General features: G+C 51.3%; 1 protein-coding gene across 1 annotated transcript; it reads right to left on the bottom strand.

Moving 5' to 3' along the window:
- Window positions 1-6,122: 6,122 nt before the first annotated feature.
- On the bottom strand, window positions 6,123-21,960 carry PARK7 (Parkinsonism associated deglycase). Its single transcript, NM_001078663.1, is given in 7 exon segments — window positions 6,123-6,313; window positions 11,886-11,972; window positions 15,691-15,760; window positions 16,876-16,935; window positions 18,684-18,785; window positions 20,826-20,943; window positions 21,951-21,960. Coding segments are annotated over 6 exon segments (570 nt in total). The 5' UTR covers window positions 20,916-20,943; window positions 21,951-21,960; the 3' UTR covers window positions 6,123-6,152.
- Window positions 21,961-22,108: the final 148 nt, after the last annotated feature.

The following is a 22,108-nucleotide window of genomic DNA, read 5'->3' as shown; positions in this document are numbered from 1 at the left end:
CAACTGTAGCTCCGATTGGACCCCTAGCCTGAGAAACTGCATATGCCACAGGTACGGCCCTAGAAAGCAAAAAAAGTAAATAAATAAAAAGTCAATCAAGAGTTCACTACTGCACTAAAGGGGTCCATAAAATACACAAACAAACAAACACAAATAAGAGTTCCTGCCGTGGTGGAACGGGCTCGGCACATCTCTGGAGCTCTGGGACACAGGTTTGGTTTGATCCCTGGCCGGGCACAGTGGGTTAAGATCCAGCTCATAGACCGAAGCTTTGGCTCGGATCTGATCCCTGGCCCGGGAACCTCATACACCAAGGCGTGGCCAAAAAAGAAAAAAAAAGAAAAAGAAAATAAAACCTGAGTGTCCAGAACAAAGTACCTACCCTGGAGAAACTCGTCCCATAATGCCTCGGGAGACAGGTGCTAAACCCTGGGAGTTTGGAAAAAGCCCACATGCTCATCAACCACACAATGCCTAAATTGTGGAATGTGCATGCAGTATAATTAAACTTTTTAAAAAGTGTTTTAAGACTCGGGTGGTACTACGCTTGATGTTTCATGGCCTAATGACATGGTATGACCGGCAATCCGGAGATAACTGACTCTGTCCTAAGCACGCTGAGTGGCTGTCATTCTCAAACGAGGATGATGGATGAGGGTGAGCCCATGCCCGCTTGTAAACGAGTCCATTATCCCTGCACTGATTCATGGCTCACGGCACACAGAGGGGAGGCTCTGAGGCATGACTATCCGTTTATGTATCATCGTTTTTCACTGCCTCTCACCTGGCAAGTTATCCCCAACAGGACGGCCACCTTATCAGCCTTCCTCCCCAGGGCTAGGCCTTCAGCAAGGCTCACGGAGAGCAGTCTGCTTTCTGTGAAACTGATCACACATCACGTTGGGGGCCTGAGGCTCAAGGTGGGTAGGACCCGAGATCTCCACCCTACAGGCCAGAGCAGGGTGGGGGTCGGAGGGACAAACTTCAGGATGCAGGATTTCAGGACGGACACCGGCCACGTTCCATGTCAAAAAAAACTTGCCCTTCTGAAAAGAAAACAAAAAACCTCACGAAACTTGCCCTTAACTTTATGAAACCTTCTTCTCCCCTTAACAGAAGAAACCTGAGCCAAACGTACTTTTTAAGGAATTCTCCCCTTTGCTTGGTTTTTAAGAAAACCTCTCAAGCAAAGCTGTGACATCCTCTGAAGCCCAGTTCCCTGATCCCAGTGGTTCCCTTGCCAGGCGGTGCCTCATCACCAGCCCAAGGTCTGTGTGCCTGCAACTTTTTCCTTTTCTTTTTTAAGACAATGAACTTTCCACTCTAAGGCGGTTTTTAAGATAAGGGGAGAAAACCCTCTCCAAGAGCAGGCTGAATTCAAAGACAAACAAAAATAACCTTTAAAAGAGAAAAATGGAGGATGTGATCACAGGCGGAATTGAAAAAGCAAAATAAAGCAGCTGCGTGGTGAGGCCCGGAGGGAAGAAGGCATCTGGGCTGAGACGGATTGCAGCCGGCCCAGGACTTGCTAGGGAACCTGAAACAGCCCCTTGGGGCTGCAGGAAGCAATGATGAAGATGACGATGCCGATAGCAGTGGGAATGGGGATGACTCCGTTGGTGGATCTGCCCCAGTGCCTGGCCTCGTGAGGGCCCTGCCCTCTGGCCCCAGGCGCCTGGAGGCTGGAGCTGGGATCTGGGGGGAAGGGCGAGTTCCAGGACCCCACGCTAAGGGGCAAGCAGGGTCTGTCCGGCTCAGGTGCAAACAAGATTTCTTGAGCGCCTTCCCATGGGCCTCACAGGCTTTGATCCCACGCGTGGAAGGGAAGAGGCTGTGGCAGGTGTGTGCGTGGCCCTGACCCGCTCCTCCGTGCGCACCTGGGTCCCCTTACCAAGGGCAAAGGCAGGGAATTTTCACCCCAAAAATGATGACATATTATTTCTTCGGCAAACTGAAAGTTCTCCTCAAGAACATATAACCAGAGTGTAAGACGAGAGAGTCAGCCATGCTGAAATCATACTTTACATGTGGCGGGCCCCAGTTTAAGAAATGTCCTTCTCAGGGTTCCCGTCATGGCGCAGTGGTTAACGAATCCGACTAGGAACCATGAGGTTGCGGGTTCGATCCCTGCCCTTGCTCAGTGGGCTAAGGATCCGGCATGGCTGTGAGCTGTGGTGTAGGTTGCAGACGCATCTCGGATCTGGCGTTGCTGTGGCTCTGGTGTAGGCCAGCGGCCGCATCTCCAATTCAACTCCATATGCCGCTGGAGTGGCCCAAGAAATGGCAAAAAGACAAAGAAAAAAAGACAAAAAAGAAATGTCCTTCGTTTTTACTTCCACACCTGCAGCAGTGGAAGTTCCCAGGCTATGGGTGGAACCCAAGCTGCAGCTGCCGGCCTACGCCACAGCCACAGCAACACCAGATCCAAGCCACACCTGCCATGACCTACACTGCACTTCACGGCAACCCACCGAGAGAGGCCAGGGATCAAACAGCATCCTCAGAGGCACTATGTCGAGTTCTTCACGGGCCGAGCTGCCACGGGAACTCCTCTCCTCTTTATCGCTGCCTAGGGTCCTCTAACGATCCTAGAGCACAGCAGAAAGAGACTTTTCTCCCTTTTCTCTTTTTTCTCTTTTTTTACAACGGATGACTGTGGCCACTTTGTTAGGATGTTGGGAGAACTGAATTGCATGATGCAGCCAGCACGTGAATCTCTACATGTTGGTAGAGAAAAGATTCTCTAAGATGTAATCAGTGAAAAAGCAAGAAGCAGGACAGTGACCTATGTAGAAAGCCCGAAAGAAATTAGCCACCCAGCTGGGTGACTGCTAAGCCCTGGGCCCTCCCTGCTCTGCTGCTTCGCACCTGGGAAACCGCTGCGAGCCCCCGCTTCATTTATCCGTGGGGCTTTTCACAAGGTATCAAAGTCACAATCACAAGCTCCCTTCAGAAGAGCAGTTTGGTCATCTCTTCCCCGGAGCATCTGACCCAGGCCTCAGGGAACAGAGCCTGGTACCTCTGCCCCGTGCCAAGAAAACCACGGCCAAGAGCTGCTCGGCCAGGGGGCTCTGACCACCTCCCGCCAGAGGGATTTGCTGCTTTTGGTCAAGTGGGCTAGGCTCCGGGTAAGAAGCCATCTCCTCCCTAACTTGGAACGCAGCCTCGGGCAGACCCCGGGGCTCCAGAAGCCATAGTCCCTGTGGCTTAGGTGACAGTGAAGAAAACGGTGCTCAAAGTGGGGTGACCCCCAGCAGCAGGGGAGACCCGGTCCAGCTGGATGGACCATACACCCAAATTCCTAGCCCAGGTCACTGTGAAATGCAGTTGGGCCCCCTCCCACTTCAGCCCCCACCCCCACCCCCGTTTCCTTTGTTTGCATCCCTGCCTCCGCCCCCCTTACTTCCTAGAAGGAAGAGAGCAGGTGTGTTTAGCTTGGGAAAGAAGCCGGCAGATAGAGAGGGTGGAGGCTTTTAAGTGTTATCGATATGCCTAAGGCCAGTAATTCTGGTCCTGGCCAGAAAAAGCCCAAGGTTTAGATAAAGCAGGTCCTGGGACCCCCACCCCCGACATTTTCAGGGAAAAAAAACTGGCCCAGGCTCCGAAGGATCCAGCACGAAAAAAGCTCTTTCCCTTTCGTCCCTCTGGAATCACCTTTTCCTGCCGCCCCAAGGGCACAAAAATTCAAAGAGCTAATCTCCTAAATAGCTCCCTTCCTGTAGATCTTGCAAATTCCAGGCAGCTTCATCAGCGGTGGGAGCTGCTGTTGAAACACAGCGGTGACTTGGGAGAGTTTTACTGTTCACTGTTAATAATGAGTTACTTTCAGTGATTTGTGACTTTCAGAATGAAGGGTTTTGAGTTTTTCTTTATTGAAAGTATATTTTAGGGAGTTGGTCAGTCTGAACTCTAACTCCCTCCTCCTCCTCCAAGGGCTCCCTCTCCAGCTCCAGACATGACAGCTCCGACTCACCATGTGTTCCAGTCGGAAATGTGGGAAGTGTCTTCTTCTCACCCACGTGGGCGCCCACCTCCCCGGCCTTCACTCTTGCTCCCGGTGGGGCCCCTTCTGGCCAGAGCAAGACTCCAAACCCAGGAGGATCGAGTTCCTCCCCCAGAGGCTCCCCATCCCATCCCCGAGTGGATCCAAATTCTCCATCCCCACCCACAACGGCCCCTCCAGCCCCCAGGGCTCTGCCACAGGGTCTTTGCACGTCCTGTTTCTTCTGCTGGAAGCTCCTAGCAGGTACCTGCCCTGCTGCAGGATCTCTCCCACTCTCCCTGAGGTCATCCCCTCTCAGAGGCCTCCTCCACACACCCTGCGGGAAACTTCACTGCCTCCTCACTCTGCTTGTCTTCCCAGAACGGGGATGGTTTTGTTTTTCTCTCTGCAAGGATCCCATGATAGAAGCTCTGAGAAGCCAGCCTGTGCCCCCATGGCTCACTCCCAGCACCAGGAACAGGGCTGTGCACACAGGCTACGGCACAGCCGTGGCTGCCGAGTTCCATCCGTTCTAACCCCAGGTCTCAGCTGGAGCCTCCTGGACCGAGGCCTGCCCCCACCTCATGAGGAGTCCCCCCTGTTCTTTCCCGCCCTGTCATCAGAAGCGCTTATCAAAATGTGGAATTATGATTGCTTTTTTTCCCCCTTTGGCCACACCTGCGGCACGTGGAAGTTCCCGGGCCAGGGATCGAACCTGCACTACAGCAGTGATGCACTGAACCCTTAATCTGCTGCCCCACCCAGGAACTCCACGTTTGCATATTTAGCAACAAACATCTGCCTTGCCTTCCAGTTCAGGGGTCGGTAAACCCCACAGCTGCCAGGAATGGTGGTGGAGGATCTGTTGTGCATGCACCCGCGCGCACACACACATGCACACACACACACAGCCATCCTGATCGCCCGATGGAGCGATTGTGGCTGCCTTTGTGCTTCCAGGATGGAGGCAAGTACTTGTGACAGACTTTACAGCCCACCTGTCTGAAACACTCAGCACTTGGCCAGCCTTGTCAGCAAGTTCACGGGCCCCTGCACAGCCCCCTAGGAGGCCGGGAGGAACAGCCAGGTATAGGCGCTCTCAGGGCTGGGAGGGTTTTGTTTGTTGTGGGGTTTTTTGTTTTTTTTTTTTTTGGCCGCACCCTCTGCGGCCAAAACTTGGCCACAGCAGCAACCCAAGTCACTGCAGCGATGCCAGATCCTTTACCTGCTGTGCCACCAGGGAACTCCAGGGTTGGGAAGTTTTACTCAGGAGCCCAGCCCTCCACCTTCAGAAGCCTGCCCACTCCGGAGTTCCTTTGTGTCTTATCGGTCACTTATAAATGACGAAACAAAAAGGCCGAGGGAATTTCTCCCCCGTCAGCGAGTCCAGCTATTCTGCTTCAGGTGCGGATGGATCTTGGGTCAAGCAGCATCCTTAGCTTCCACCCCTCGTGTTTGAGCCTCTCTCAGGCCGGGCCTTTCCCCAGTGACAAGGTGGCTGCCGGCAGCCCCAGCTTTCCCGCTGCTCCTCCTGAGCACCCAGACCAGAGGAGCCCAGCAGCTCCAGCTGAGACCCTTGCTGGGTGTCTCACCTGGGCCACGGAGTCAGTCATGTGGGGCTCTGGGGCTGGGCAGCCTGTGGGCTCGCAGGGTAAGCAAGCGGGTGCGGTGGCGCGAGCGGGGGAGCAGGCCAGACCAACCCTGCAGGGTTTTCATTGCCTCCGGGGACTTCTGCCGCAGTGGGAAAGCAGCATCAGTGCGCCGGAATTCACCGTAACCGCCAGCTTTGCTGGGGTTTTAATAGCACATTAGAGAGACAGGTAACGGATGGGGGGAGGCCTCAAGCCTCTTAAATGTTTGCTTTATGCTTTTCCTCCGTGCTTGCGGGTCACTTATTTCAGGGGCTGTTATCAACAGATAAGAGCTGCACATGAAACTGATGATTTAGTTTCACACAAGAACATGGAAACTGGAGGTAAAAGCAGGAGCAGCCAGTAGTTTGCTAAATGCCCTATTTATTCGGGAAGCAGGGTCTGAAATGTGGGGACACGACTGTGGGGAGAGCATCTGCAGCTGTCAGGTCACAAGCTCGCCTCGGGGGCAGGCACAGAGCCACCCTCTGGGTTTAAAGCGCCCTCGGCGGGAGGGGTTCCGGGCAGCCCGCTCGGCTCTAGTCTCTCAGAACAAGCGGGGCCTTCACTTGGTCGGCCACCTCCTTGCCGGCCAGGGCCTCAACAATGGCCAGAGCAAACTCGAAGCTGGTTCCGGGCCCCCGGCTGGTGAGGATCAGACCGTCCTTTTCCACGCGATTCTCTGAGTAGCTGTAATGACCTTCGAAACAAAGACAAGACAGGGTCACGTCCTCACGGGCTACTGGCACAGCCGCGCACCCCACGGAGCCGTTTCCGCCGCCCCAGCGTGCTACTGTCCCTCAGAAACTGACAGACGAGCGGAGCCCCCACGGCAAGGCCCTGGCCAGCCGATCCCAGATGACTCAGGCACTCCAAGCTCGTCAGGGCACACAGGACAGCATCAGAGCAGCTGTGCCCGCTTAAGAGTGGGGGACACCGACAACCACTGAAATGACACGTGCGCGCGCGCGCACACACACACGAGCCCGATGCCGCTACGCCGGCCCTTGAGTGAGGGGAGGTCTGGGAATGCCCATCACACACGTTTTCCTTCTGTGACAAGTGCAGGCGTCAGATCCGGGTGAAGGGCAGAGAAGGTGCCACCCCCAAACGCGCCACCTGGATGTGCTCATAAATTTGAGCGCGAGGCACCTGAACTACAGCATGGGCAGGGAGAGGCAACCTCTGAACCCCCTTCTCTGCCTGAAGACAGGTCACCCCCCACCCCCGTCCCCAGGGCTCCCTCTCCCACCTGGAGCCCCGTTACCAGCACATAGGCTCCCTCCCGCCCAGGAAGAGCACCAGCGCTGCTCCCTCCGCCCAGCTGGCTCTCTGGGTTTCAGCATCAGCACCGAGCCCCAGACAAGGTGTGTGTGAACCCCGGGTCATCGAGGCCCTCCCTCTGTAAACAAGTCCCTCCTGCTCACTGTCTAGTCTCTAAGACGCGGAGCCTTCACCTCCCCTGTCTGGCCTAGAGTGTTAGTGGCACCAAGGAGGCCCCCCAGGCACCAGGAAGGAATGCCCCTCCATATCCCCTCGGTGTCCAGCGCCCCCTTCTGGCTGCTCTCCGCCCCCCTCCCCCAGCTCAGCAGCACCAAAAAAGGCACCCCTTCCCAAGTGCACAGCAGGGCAGATCCAGTTCTGTCCCCATGAGACGCCTTCACTAACCTCCTGCAGCACCTGGAGGGGACCCTCACCCCTCGGCACCACACGCAGCCCTTGGGCCTGGCCTGGGCACAGACTGGGCCAGAGGGAAACGGAAAAGAACCCGCGTCCCGAGGGGCGAAGGGTGACCTGGATGGGGCGGTGGCCACCAACAGCAAGGTCTCAACATGGGCAGGCATTGAGGGTGGCTGCCAGCCCTCTGTCCCAGGGTCACTCAGTGATGTGGGACACGAAGGACAGAGGCAGGGCGGGGGTCAAAAGCCCGCAAGGGTCCCCTGCGACATCCTGCCACATCCCGGCCCTGCAGGCAGAGGCAGGCACGCAGCGCACACGCCACCCCTGACCACCTCCCCCGCCCCACCCAGTGCAGCGCACCCCCCATCTGAGGACACGGCTTTATCTTGTTGCTCTTCCTGCTCCCACAGTCTAAGGAAGAGCTCACAGAAAAGCTATCTCCCAAGCAGGACACGTCTGCGGCACTAGTGACCTTCAGAAACCGCGTGCTGATGCTCGGTCCTTCCAGGGTGGATTCACAGTGTGCAACTTAGGACTCCGGCCTCCCGGGAAGCACATTCCCCACCACGGTAACTGACTACAGCACAGGAACACCTCCCAGCTACGCTCTCATAGAAAGCAAGAGGACCCTGGTCAGAGGACAGAAGGTTTTCACAATCTAACCGCATTTACTGATGGTTAAACCAGGCCAAGATCATCTGAAATGCTGAACTAGAAAACCAGCTGGGCTGGGCCTCCCCGAGCTGAGCGGGCAGCCCAGACCGGGCGGCGGGAGGCACGACTCTGAACGTCCACTTACCATCTCTCTGTGGGTAAGATCTTAGAAAGACGGCTTCAACTGGTTAAAGACTGTGAACACTTCCCCGGTGCCCGGGAGGTTCAACCCGCAAGAGCGGGGTCTACTTGCCGCCCGCCTCCCCCTAGTGGCCGCGGGGAAGAACAACACCTGCAGTGCACCAGCAAGGGCACCTGCCAGTCATCTTTTCAACTTGAAGCCAACACCACAAAGCAAAGCAGCTCAAAGCCCAGAGCTGCAGTGCGTGGCGGGGGGCTGCTTCCACCTGCCTGCCGGCCCCTCACCTATGAGGTTTGTGAGCCACAGCGGCGTAAAGGCCCAGAGCCCAGAATATCAACTACCTGCCTTTCTCAAGGAAAAGCCACGGCACCCTGAATACAGGCAGCTCTGGGCTCAAATCCCAGGCCTGCCACTTAGAAGCCTCCTGGCCATCCCCCCGAGCCTCCCTCTTCTCTTCTGTAAAACGGGGATGATGCCAACCTAAGAGGACTGTGGTGGGAAGCCAACCAAACACCAGTACCAAGCGGGGGTGTCCCTCCTACAGCCTGGCCGGTGCCAGCAGCTGGGCAGCCCAGCACCAGGCACTCACCAGCGGGCCCTTCTCCAGCACAGGCTGCACAATGGGTGACATTCTCGGTGCGTTAACACCTGTTGACCCATGAAGCCTGCCAACGCCCCTGTGAGGGGGCTACTGTCACCCTCAGGTAACAGATGAGGAAACTGAGGCCCAGGGCAGGCAGGGACCTGCCATGAGCGCTGGGGCTGCCCGGCTGCAGGGCCCTGCTCCCTCTGCTCAGCGCCGTGACCGGGCAGCCAGAAGCTCACCAAACAACGGACAGATGAGAACTGAAACAACATCAAAGCTACATCTCTACTCATTTGAAAGCTGAGAGAAGGGAAGACTGCCCTTCAGGGCGGACTGTTTACGGAGTGAGCGGGTTCACACGGATCTTAACCTGAGGACTGCGAAGAGGATGGGCGGCAAGAGGGCCTCCTGGAGGAGACACCCAGGAAGTGATCAGAACTCCAATTCTCAGAATGTTGTTCTGAGCAGCAGAAAGTGCAAACATTTTGTGCTTCCAAGAGGGCTCGTTGACTCAATTCAACGCCTTAACTTGAACGTGCGTGGGAGCCTCGCGGGACAGAGGCGGGGCCGGTTCCAGCCAGACCCTGGCAGGTAGCCTTCACCTCCCCCAGCCTGTTTCCTCATGTGCTAAGCCAGGACCCGTCTTGCTGGGCACCGAGGCTCGAGATAACGCGTGTGAACGTGCCCCACAGATGCCCACGAGTTAACAATCTTATCTTTTGCCATCTCTGATCAACCTCAACCTTCTGGAGGCGTTACGAGGAACGCGATATGAGATACAGCTTCAGATAACAGATGCACGCGTGCCCCTCATGTGCGCCAACTACTCAGGGAACCAGATTCTGTTCTCTCCCACCGTTCAGAACCCCTCCAGTGGATCAAACTAAAGTAAATTTCTACATTTAAAAAATGCCCAGAAGTCAGAGCCTTAAAAAAAAAAAATCAGAGTTCCTGTCGTGGCTCAGTGGAAAACAAATCTGACGAGCATTCATGAGGATGAGGGTTCATTTCCTGGCCTCACTCAGGGGGTTAAGAATCTGGCGTTGCCATGAGCTGTGGGGTAGGTCGCAGACACGGCTCAGATCCGGCGTGGCTGTGGCTGTGGTGTAGGCCAGCAGCTGTAGTCTGGGCACCTCCATATGCCATAAGGTTCAGCCCTAAAAGGACCAAAAAAAAAAAAAAAAAAAAAAAACCCCTCAATTTTCACACAGATGGTTTTATTGACAACTTACTATCTTTCTAGTAACTACAATAAAACCACAGATTTTCAAGAAAATGCTACTTTGGGTTGAATTTAAGATGATGCATGGACTCTAATACACGGCACAAATGACCCTCTCCACAGAAAAGAAACTCATGGACTCGGATAACAGACCTATGCTTGCCGAGGGGGAGGGAATGGGCTGGATGGGGAGCTTGGGGTTAACAGATGCAGACTATTGCCTTTGGAATGGACTGGCCATGAGATCCTGCCGTGCAGCACTGGGAACTCTGTCTAGTCACTTATGACGGAGCAGAATAACGGGAGAAAAAAGCATGTGTATATGTAGGTGTGACTGGGTCACCCTGCTGCCCAGTAGGAAAAAACAGTATTGGAGAAATAATAAATTTTTTTTTTTTTTAAAGATGATGCAGAATGTCCAAAGTGAAGCCCAATGTAAACTATGGACTCTGGGTGATGCCGACGCGTCCTGCAGGCCCATCGACCGTGACGAAGAGCCCACCCAGCGGGGAAAGGAGGTGCGGCGAGCAAGACTGGGCGGGGGCATGGGGACTCTGGACTCTGCTTAATTTTGCTGTGAGCCTAACACTCCTCTAAAGAATAAGATCTACTGGTTCTTTAAAAGTCAGTAAAACGAAAAAAGGCATCCCTGGACTTTGCTAAGAAAAGATAATGTGTAACATACTCGCTCTGCTTTTAGTTGAGGATAAGCCCAGAGCGGAACTGAGACAAGCGTGAAGATATATCCATTGCTCAGCTGTTTTCAAACCCGCTTTTGATGCTCTCAGTCTTTTTATTTAGCTGCTGGTCTTTGGCTGGGGGGTGTTTCAAATGGGGCCGGTCGGCCAGTCTCCCCACTGGCTGAGGCCAGGTGGGTCACTTGCGGCTTCCAAGTGGAAAGCTCTGGTTCCCTTGCACACGTCCACACTGGGGTGGCTCCAGGGTCTGCACCCTCTGGGACAACCTCTGGGTGGTTCTGCACATCCCAGGGTCTCTGCCTCCCTTCGACATGCACTCTAGGGACAAGAGACACTGCCTGGCTCGTGCTCTGGATGTCACACTGAGACGAGGGAGCTACTCCTGAGGAAGCACCAGCGGCGGCACAGCCAGACGTCCAGGTGCTGGTTTCTGAGGAGATGCCTCATGTTCTCATATTTGATGCAGAGGTGTCTGCCAGCTGCTAATTTCCAGAGGGCAGAGGCAATGACATGCTTTTTAAAATAAACCTCAAGTAACAAGCAACATAAGGGAATTGGGGGAAAAAAAAAAAACTAACTTGATAAATTACCAAAAAAAAAAAAAAAAAAAAGTAAAGGATACAAAGTTAGGTTAAAAAAGCAAGCTCCAGAATGTATTTACTAAATCCAATTTGAGAAAAACATTAAACTACTAGAGAGTTACACAAGAGACTTTTGACAGAAATTGCCTCTAAAAAGCAGAAAAGGGGGTGGTAGTTAGAAACATTTATTTTTACTTCGTCTCTTTCTGCACTGCCTCTTTTTCCCACACGGATGGAAATTGTTTTCATAAAAATAAGTTAATAAACATTCAACGTCTAACTGATATTTACAAAAGTATCCTGTCAGCAAGGCGAATGGCCTGCCTCTGGGGAAGGGAGCAATGTCCATTTAACCTTGGGGGACCAGGGGCAAAAGGGCACCTTCTGAAATAGCCGTCAAGGTTTAAAATTTACCCTCAGACCGCTGGCACCGTATCTAGTAAAAATACTTCTTAAACTGGCATTGGCCACCACGTCCATCCGTGAGCACCAGAATCTGGCTGGCCTCTGGCTCAGCACTCATGCCCCCGGGCGTGTGTACTCGGAGACCCGCGTGCGCTCATCTCTCGCGCTCCGGCGAAGCAAGGAAGCCGTCCCCCCCCCCACGGAGAAGACCCAGGAGTTCGTTTTGTCACCGCATCTACCGAGCGGGAGACAACGAGATGGTACAGTGGCCCGAGAACACACGCACACACGTACATCTACTTACTTCCGTTCATCATCTTGTCTTTAGCAAGTGGGTGCGTCGTAACTTTGCTTCCAAAACCGATCTCATGAGCCAACAGAGCCGTGGGACCTAAAAAGAAGAAGAAATGAAGCGGTGATATAGAAAAACTCATGTTTTAAAAATTGTAGCAACCAAGCAAAATTATTCTTCAACACCAGGAGGCTCTTATTTAAGATACACTTGGCATTCTGAAGTTAAACCTTCTCAGCGCGAGAGGAAAGGTACGTGGATAGTAAACCGTCTGCCGAGCACACGTGGCAAAAACATACAAACTCAAAATACGTCCGTGTCCATTTAATCGGAAAGATTTACCTTCATACCCAAGGAGCAAAGAGATACACAGACCCGGCCCCCTGGAGGGACAGGCTGCCGGGCTTACAGGGACAGCCAGGAGCGGAGACCCCCGAGGGCTAAACGCCTGGTCTTACTCCTTGCAGATCAAAGACCCAGGTACACATTAAAGGGCCTCGCGCTCTCTGAACCTCTGGGACAGTTTCATTCTCCTACTTGAAAAGGAAAAGGCCACACTGGCCCATCTGCCTATCGCAACACGTCCTGCAGGGAGATCACTGACTTGAACAGGAACTACTGTCCCAGCCCAAGGAGAGCCCCCGAGACGCCCACGTCTGAGACATAAAAGCACCGGCCTTTCCTCCTAAAAGCCATGACCCCGAGAACATATGAGCACAAACGCCAGTTGTGACCCCCTAGGCCTCTCCTCTTAAAAGGAAGTTTATAAAAAAGCAGGTACTAACAAGATTTTTATCCAGATGTAGTCAACTGAAAATGGCCAACTTCCCTGGTAATCACAAGCATTCGCTAAGCCACCAAAAAATCACCACCACCACCTAGAAAAACCTCAGAAGAGCAGCCTGACCTTCACCGGCCAGGGCAGCAGGGCCAAAGCCCTAGAACAGAATCTGTACACTTTACCTTCTGCAAACCCGAGCATTTGCTCTGGCTGACCTTTCATTTTTCCAGAAGGTTCCAAGGGAAAAGTAGTTATATAACAGACCACAGGCCACTCAGATCTTAGATGCTACTAACAGGAGGAGCAAACCAATAACATATCATGACATAAGCTTTCTGCCTACCCCCAGGTGCCAAACCGAGTCCTCACTTATACCGGACATCAGAAACCTTTCAGCACCGCTGGTGTCCCCTTCCGCCTTGCTTGCCCTCAGCATACAAGAGCTACGTATGGCAGCAGACGTCAGAAGTCTATAAAAGTTGAGTCATTATCACTCCACTTTTATTTGAATGGATATTCATGAATTACTTTCTTATTTTGTAAGATTTTAGGAAATAAGAAGTAACTTCCATTATCCTGTATTTTCAAGCAAATGTCAAGAGATGAGCGATGCTACAGTGAAGACCGGGCTCACACAGTGAGTCCGGAACTGCCGGGCTGTGCCCTCAGGTGATAAAATCACCGCCTATAATAACGTTAATAAATGTATGTGCACTCGCAGTGACGCCTTCTGGGGCTTAAGAATCCTATCTGGAAAGCCAGAGGCGATATTTAACTACTCCTGCCACTTGAAGCGCTGAAGGATGAAAGGTGGCCACGTCTGCAGCCGGGGTCCAGCTCGAAGCAGGGGCACAGCAGACAGAAAAAAGAGAAGCCTTGGCGGAACCGGAGAAGGCCAAGGGCGCCACCGTGTGGTGATTTCGCAGAAGGACCATCACGGCCACCCCTGCCCCTCCAGCTGTCCCGTCCCTGGTCCCTGGTCCCTGGTGCCTGGCCTGTGCTTATGCCTGGAACCCAGCATGTGCCAGCTGCCCCTTCCCGTCCAGGCTTCCCTCCCCCTGCCCTGCCCAGAGTGGATCTCACTTTATTTTCTTCTTGCGAGAATCTCCTTTCCAGCGGGTCTCCCTCAGTCACTTAAGGGTGAAGCTAATATTCCTGGAGCTCAATGAACAGCCCCACCTCCCACCTGCAGCACTTAAGGACCACCTGGCTTTCCCTGGCCGACGTGAAACACCCGAGTCCCGGCCTTCGAGGCTCCCCATCGCGCTCACGCTCGGGTCACTCCTCACCTCACCACCCCCCCACCTCTTCCTCGTGTGTGCAGCACGGTCAAGGCACCGCCGACGTCCGGAGGCAGGTGTGCGCGAGCCTCGGGCTGGCTCCTTGGGAGCCCGGTCCTCACGCCTGCCCCAGCAGAGGCGGGAACCAGATGCGGCTGATGACTGTGCCGCCACGGGGACCCCAAAGGACACGCTGACAGGTGGTTTTCGCTTTCGGCGGATAAGGGGACCGGCGCTCCCCAAACCCTTCCTTCCCTCCTCCCCTGGCTGAAGCACAGGGAGGGAGGCAGTGTCCCGGGGCAGGGGGCTCGTGGGGATGGACCGGGCCAGGTCCTTCACCGACCAACAGAACCTCTCTCTTCCTCCTCAAACAGGGATGTGGCTGCTTGGCTGCAGTGTCCTTCAGCAGATAAACCCCTGAGCCCCAAGGGCAGGTCAGAGATCAGTGTCAACTGGAACCCAAGGCCGGGGTCTGCCAGGTGGGGGCCCCTCAGGCCTTCCTGGTGCTGGAGCAGAGGTTCTCCAACACTGAGGCCTTGAGACCCTTCGGCTACTGCGTGAGTGACACCGACCAAGGACGGCCACGCCAGTTAGAGATGAAACCCGGGGAGGGCTCGCAAACGAGACTGACTAGGCGAGCACACAAGCCAGGCCTGAAGGACGACACCGTCGCACGAGGACGTCACTCCTGTGAGGAGAAGGAGGAGCAGCGGGGCAAGTGTTAGCAGCGTCTGCTCGGGCCGTCCACACCCTTTGAAAAACTGAGAACCACCACTCTAGTACAGACTGCCCAGATCCCTGGTCTACGGCTTCTTTTAAAAAGTCTATTGTAGGAAACGAAACATCAACATGGCATTTTGTCTAACCATCCAGACAGTCGTTTACGTATTCGCTCTTCTGGCAAACATTTACTAAAGACCTACGAACAAGAAGAGCATCTGCCAAAATTAAACTATGAAAAAAAAAGGCAAGACGGCAGAATATCATCTGATACTAGGGCAAAAAGAATGGGTTTTAAAGCGTCAGAAAACCAAGTGCTCGCAGTTTTCAGAGATGTGGGGACGTCTACGGAGCATGAACCACCTTACTCTAACCTAAGTGGGCGCTCACACAGCACCTAAGACCCCGCGAGCGCGCGACACTGGGGGTCAGGCGGAAAGCACCACAGGGGGAGCGCAGGGCAGAGCTGCTGTGTGGACATCTGCCCGATTCCTGCTGACTACGCACTGGCAGCTCTACCTTCTGGCAGGGGGATTTGCTGTAACGGGCTATTTACTGAATTCCAGGGGCCCTATTTCCCTCACGGTCCACCGAACATGGAAAACCACTAAGTTTCACAGAATGTGGACCAAAGGCTCAGAGACGCAGAAAATGGAACTGCAGCCATTTCCGAAATGACACCAATTCACGCCACCCAAACTAAATACACTAGCACAGATGCCCCTCATGCTTCATGGAGAAGTATTTGGAACAGAATTTTACAATGAAGACGTATTCCCATTTGCTTTTTTTTTTCAGGGCCACACCCGCAGCATATGGAGGTTCCCAGGCTAGGGGTTGAATCAGAGCTACAGCTGCCAAGCCTACACCACAGCCATGGCAACGCCAGATCTTAGCCATGTCTGTGACCTATACCACAACTCATGGCAATGCCAGATCCTTAACCCAATGAGCGAGGCCAGGGATCGAACCCACGTCCTCAGGGATACCGGGTGGGTTCGCGGACCACTGAGCCCAGCTTGGCCCTGCACGTTACCTGCACAGATGGCTGCTATGAGGCCCTTCCTCTTCTCCTGCTCCTTCAGGATGTCCTTCACAGCAGCAGACTATGCAGAGAAACCAAAAACACATCACGTTATCACTGAGCCACAGCCATCTCTGGCTAAACGCTGGTAGGCTCTGATTTTAGATTAAAACCACAAGATCTTCCATCTGACTCTCTTTCGGTGTTGCGAAATTGTCGATACAAACACTACCAAATCTTTCTATCTTCTTAGACCCAGGCAAGGTATTTATTATAAGAAAAAAGACACTCTTTTCTTAAAGATGTTTAACGATAAGATGAGAAAAAGCAACTTCCCTTGAGCACATTAACCCCTGCCATTCTGCACTGGAGGGAAAAAGACACAGGAGGGAGGGAACGTGGTGTTTGGGGTGTTTCCAGACGGCAGCATGGGGAGCAGAGCCCAGCAGTTCCAAATTCCGACTCCATCTGTTGCCTGGGCTTGTCTGCCCTGCGCCCTCCTCTTCCTTCCTGCAGGCTGACTCCTCACATAAGACAAAATGAAGAGGCAGTGGCCTCTTTTAGGCCACTTTTCATCCAAGCTGGCAGCTCTAGCTCCTGGCAGCTTCCCTAACCCCAGTGGCTGAGGAGCCAGCCAGTCTCCCACCATCCTGTGCTTAACCCGTCTCAAGCACAAAATGAATCATTCTGCTGCGGGGAAAAAAAAAAAGGAGTCTTACACTGGCCTGTATTCACAGACTCTGTTCATAACTCTTCCACCAACTCTGCTTACTTTTATAGTAAATGTTGTGAGAAATGATTTTTAAAAATGAAGCAGGAACATGGAGTTCCCGTTGTGGCACAGTGGAAATGAACCCGACTAGGAACCATGAGGTTGCGTGTTTGATCCCTGGCCTCACCCAGTGGGTTAAAGATCCGGTGTTGCCGTGAGCTGTGGCGTAGGTCGCAGACAAGGCTCAGATCTCGAGTTGCGGTGGCTGTGGTGTAGGCTGGCAGCTACAGCTCCGATGAGACCCCCTAGGCTGGAAACTTCCACATGCCTAGGGTGTGGCCCTGAAAAAAAAAAAAAAAAAAAAAAAAAGCTGGAACACCATTTTGTTAATTTCACCATTTCCTATTCAATTCACAGCCTCCTTCCTGAAATATTTTAGTAACAAATTCAGCAGACACTGCAAAGCTACCTTACGCAATTCTTACCTCCGATAAATTCTGTGCACCCAGATTGCCTCCCGGCAGAACCACCACGTCATAAGGTCCCTGCAGAGATTTAAAAAATAAAGTGACAATGTTTCATTTAAAATGTGTATTAAACAAAACACTTTCAGATTTTAAATATGGGTCATGGCCAAAAAAAAAAAAATTGGCTCTGTTCACATCAGAACAATTAAATAAAATGTTTCTCTATAATGGAATATTGTAACTAGCAAAAATGCAGAAAATTATTTCATTCTTGTAAAAAGAACATACATGTGTGTAGATGCATATGCATACACACTTACACACACCCCCACATACGTGTGTATGGCGTACAGAGCCTCACAGACAAAGGCGGTGGCCAACTGAGGCGGGGGGGGAGGCAGGAATGAGAAACGGACATTTGACATTTGACTTTTTGCGTTGGTCTGTCCGACACCGGTTGTTTTCCAGTAACAATGTACATAGTAAAAAATAATTAAAAGAGAAACAAACGGTAAAAGGCACAAAAGTTACTTTAACCTTATGGGGGATAAAAATGCAATATTTTAGTATCCTGGATACCAAAACATCCTAGAAATCTAACAGTTTCAAACTTGCTGAAATTACAATATAGAAATTGGTTTAACAACAGTGTTTTAAAATACCTGAAAAGTTTTTAAAATTTAGTCATTAAGCCAATTATGAAATGAATTTAGTACACTTTTAGTGCAACACGTATTACTTAGAATTACTTTCAAAGACTATAAACATCCGGCGTTTTTTTTTAAACCGAGGAAAACTAAAAACAAAATCTGTAAAGTACAGAAATTCTTTCACCCTTTTAGAAACTTAACTAGGCAATCAACAGACAGCAAGACAAAGTAACCACTGCTCTAAGACACCCAGACCTGACCAGAGGACAAGAAAAACAGGGAAGGAATATTTACTTCTACTCTCTCGTGTTTAAACTGCTGTGCAGAAAGTTTCAACAATTTATATGTAAATACCAACACTCTTACAGGCAGGCCACAGCCTCGCTCTGAATATTCGAGTGTATGAGAAAGGAATACATGTTTTCAGCACCTAGGACCCAGAAGCACATGGACTCATTCTCCCAGGTTCCCCAGCAGAGCACAAAAGGCCATCGTGAGCTGGCGCTGCCGCCTTTCTGCCACATTTCTCCTCCAAGGGGGCACAGCCCACACTCCTGCCACCCCAGCCCCTTCGGCCTGAGCCCTGTGAGAGCGGCTGCCAAAGTGTGGGTGGGCACATGTCTGAGGGACTGCACCTCTCGACAGATTCCCATAAATGCTGGTCCCCTCAAAGTGAGGACTGCATTTCTAAAGATACTGAAACAGTGACACAATTTACAGAGAACTCTTACTCCTCCCTGCATCCAACCACGAGCCTCCTATGAGCTGTTCCGTGTAAAATGAATCACACAACCACGCCTGTGTCACCGCCAAAGGAAAGAAAAGCAGCTTTTGAAAAAGAAAAAAAAAAAGGAGCATTCCAATAAAGAGTAAGAAATGACGGGGAAACACGCAGGTGACCCTGCTGTTTTAAGGAATGTGACCCTAACAGGAGGCGAGGCTGCAGGCACCCACACCACCTACGCTCGGAGGCGGGGCCCTGCCAGCTTCCGCGGACACAGAATGGAAGGCGAAGCTCTCCACTTCGCAGGGCCAAGTTTAGTGGCAAAGACGTCAGGCAAAGTCACCTTCTTACAATAAGCCTGTGCTAACGGCAGCCTTAGGTGCAGTCAAAGACAGCTCAAGAAACCGGCAAAGGAGCCACAGGAGGAGTCATTCCCAGGATGGAGCACAAACCTCTTTTTTGGCATCTTCCAGGCTGGCGTCGGGACAAATGACAACATCACGACTACACTGCACCGGATCTTTTCCAGCCAGGCCTGCAACGGTGACCTTAATCTAAGAGAAAGACGTCATCGTGATATTTCATAACACTGAAACATAAATTTAGAGTAACATTTTCACAGCTGCCATGTGTCTTAAAAAAACTTGGCAGGAAATACTGCAACAAAGCCATGCTGACTTTAGGCTCATGTGCTGCTTAACTATCGCTCATCTCTAGGTCTGTCCCCGTTGCCTGCGATGCTGTCCCAGCACTCTGTCTGCCTCATGTCCTTCCTCCCACCAAGGGGTCTGGTTTGGGTGATCAATCAATATGATCATTCTATCCACAATCCACCTGCCAAAGTGCTGTTGCCATTTAAACCTCACGGGATTTTTGTAAGGTAGAGACGTGAGCTAAAACAACAAAATACTACCCTACCTTGCAAAAATGTATAAAGTAGAAAATACTGAGAAAAATGGGAATTTTCCTCAAGGCTTGTGGGCCCAGGTATCAGCACTTTAGTCTGTTTTGTTGTTTTGTTTTTGGCGGTGGTGAGCAGCGGCTCGATGTGGGATCTGAATTCCCAGACCAGGGATCGAACCTAGGCTGCAGCAGTGAAAGTGCCGAGTCCTAACCACTAGACCACCAGGGAACTCCCACATGCTAGTATTCTGGATGGTTTGACAGAATCCAATAACATCGACCAACTGACCAGCACGTCCTTTTAGGCTCAGAGTCTAGAGAACTTCCACACTCCGAACAAGGAATCCTGTCCCAGAGCGTGACAATCCTGTGAAGCGATGTAACAGAAGAAAGGACAGTGCAGGCATCTTCCTGTGGTGCGATACTGAGCAGCAATTTTAAATTAAGCAGACTAGATCGGTATCTTTAGTACAGCATGAGCACTTTAAATATTTCACTGACTGATGGATGGATGGAATAATGTCTCTGTGCCTCCATTTCTTTAACTGTAAAAGGAGGATGGCAATAACTTTTTATTATTGCCCTTGGTGTAACTTGCAACAGCAGAGTTACGACTCAGAGTTGTTGTAACATTTTAAGAGAATGCAAGTGCTCAGAATGACACCCAGTATGCAGTACAAGCTATGTAAGTATTCAATGTTATGATACAGGTTTATAATACAGACAAAATGAGAGCTGGAGCCTAATGCTACTTGAAAGACATGCACAGGATGGATACACCTTAGTGTGAGAAGAGTCTTGATCTCCAGGCCCAGAAGGGGAATAGGATTAGGGAAATTTACAAACAGGGCTTTAGGATGCTTTATTCCTTTAAAACACGTTTGTTCTTCAAGAAACAGGTGTGACCTGGAGAAGAGACTTGCGTTCCCAGAAGGGAGGGGCAAGGGGAGGGGCATATTGGGAGTCTGTGCTCAGCAGATGCAAACTACTACACATACAATGGATAAACAACAAAGTCCTACTGTACACCACAGTGAACCATATTCACTTTCCCATAATAAACCATAATGAAAAAGAAAATACAAAACAGAACGTGTGTGTGTGTGTATACACATACGAATCACTCTGCTGTACGTCAGAAACCAACACGACACTGTAAATCAACTACACTTCAATTAAATAAAATTCAAAAAAAAAAAAAGAAACGGGGGGTTCCTGTCGTGGCTCAGCAGAAATGAATCTGACTAGGATCCATGAGGATGCAGGTTTGATCCCCGGCCTCACCTGGTGGATTAAGGATCCAGCATTGCTGTGAGCTGTGGTATAGGTCACAGATGCGGCTCAGATCTGGCATTGCTGTGGCACAGGCCAGCGGCTACAGCTCAGATTCAACCCCTTGCCTAGAAACCTCCTTATGCTTCAGGTGTGGCCCTAACAAGACAAAAAAAAAAAAAAAAAAAAGAAACAAAACAAAAAAACAGGTCTGTAAGAAATATGGGATGTTAACAAGTACTAAACGTGGAAAAGTGTATAAACAGGTAATTGGTTCTATGTAGTCTCTGTACGGTCGTGTACTTTTAAAATATTTCATAAAGTACACCGAACATTACTCCATTCAAAATGACAAAAATCAATTTAAAAAAAAAAATGTTTTAAAAGGGAGGAGGGCTAGAAAACTTTGGAGGACTTACTCCAGCTCGTCTCATGACATCTACAGGAATAACCGTCTCCATCTCCTCTGCTCCTTTAGCCAGGATGACCAGAGCCCTTTTAGAAGCCATTCTTATGTTGTATTTTCTGAAGACTTAACTGGAAAGAAAGAAAAAAAAAAGATTTCGGAAAAACTTTCACCCTCTAAGAGCCAAAAACTTTCAATTTAGAAACTTTTTTAAGCAGAGTAACTAAGTGCTCCTACAGAAAGGTTTTGATAGACAAGCACAAATGAATAGGAAGAAGCACTTTAGGTTAACGCTGGTTCCCAAAGAATTTCAGCTGCTGCTCTTTGAGGTGAAAACACAGTAAGGTTGCCACCACGTGTCATTATTGCTTAGATTTTGTTTTTTTTTAAATCCAATTTCCAATAACATATCACAGATGAGGTTTTCCAAGACCCAAGTTCCTAGGTCTTGCATTTCACACAATGCGGGGGAGATAAAACGCCTCCTTTTTTCAAGCACTAGTTCACAAGGACGGGACTGAACTTTCACGGGTAAAAAACGAAATACACAGGTTTTAACTATTAGCCCCTGAAATTTTTGGAGGAATTTTTTTTTTTTTTTTTTTTAGTTCCAATAACTGCACTGAAAATTCTGGGGCGGGGTGGGGGTTAACAGTGTTAAATATTTGAACACTTTTTTTTCTTAAATGACAGATTAAGATGGGAATCCCCCTCGTTAAACCCAATCCTGCTAGACTGTCTCTCTTTGCACTTAGCTCTCTTACACAGGAGAGCTGCTAAGCTAGGGTCTGAACAGCTTATAGCCTACTCTTTTTCTAGAGTTTGTTTTCCGTGCAAAACGGATTATAATAAAATGACGTCAGCAAACACAAGATTAACTAGCCCCAAGCGGGTGGGACGGTATGCACGCAAATTTTCGCAGCCGTAGAGCTGGTACCACGCTGGCGGCCGAAGGCGTCATCCGCTCACCCCGGGAGGCCGCCTGATTCCATTCGTGCTCCCCAAGGCCCTGAGCCTTGCGGACCCTCTGTGGGCGCTCCCTTCCGCGGCCCCGCCACCCTCCAGCGGGGGCTCAGCACCCCCTCGCCGCCCCCAGAGCCACGGCCTGCGCACGCGCCGCGCTCCCCAAGGCCCCGACCTGAACCTCGCTTCTTCCCGCAGACGCAGCGCTTCGGCCCGTTCTGGTCCCTGCGAGGACAACTGGGCCAGAACCGGACTAAACGGGAATCTACCCGAGTACGCACGCGTGCCCCCAGGCTCTGGCCTCAGTCCCGCACCGCGCAGGCGCACGCCGTC

Source organism: Sus scrofa, chromosome 6 (assembly GCF_054392235.1).
Source record: "Sus scrofa isolate SSC_HxYL_T2T_F1_AM1 chromosome 6, Sscrofa_HxYL_maternal_Yorkshire_Landrace_v2.0, whole genome shotgun sequence".
NCBI classification, from domain to species: Eukaryota; Metazoa; Chordata; class Mammalia; order Artiodactyla; family Suidae; genus Sus; species Sus scrofa.
Note: the sequence above shows the minus strand (reverse complement) of the source record. Positions and strands in the feature narration are given on the sequence as shown.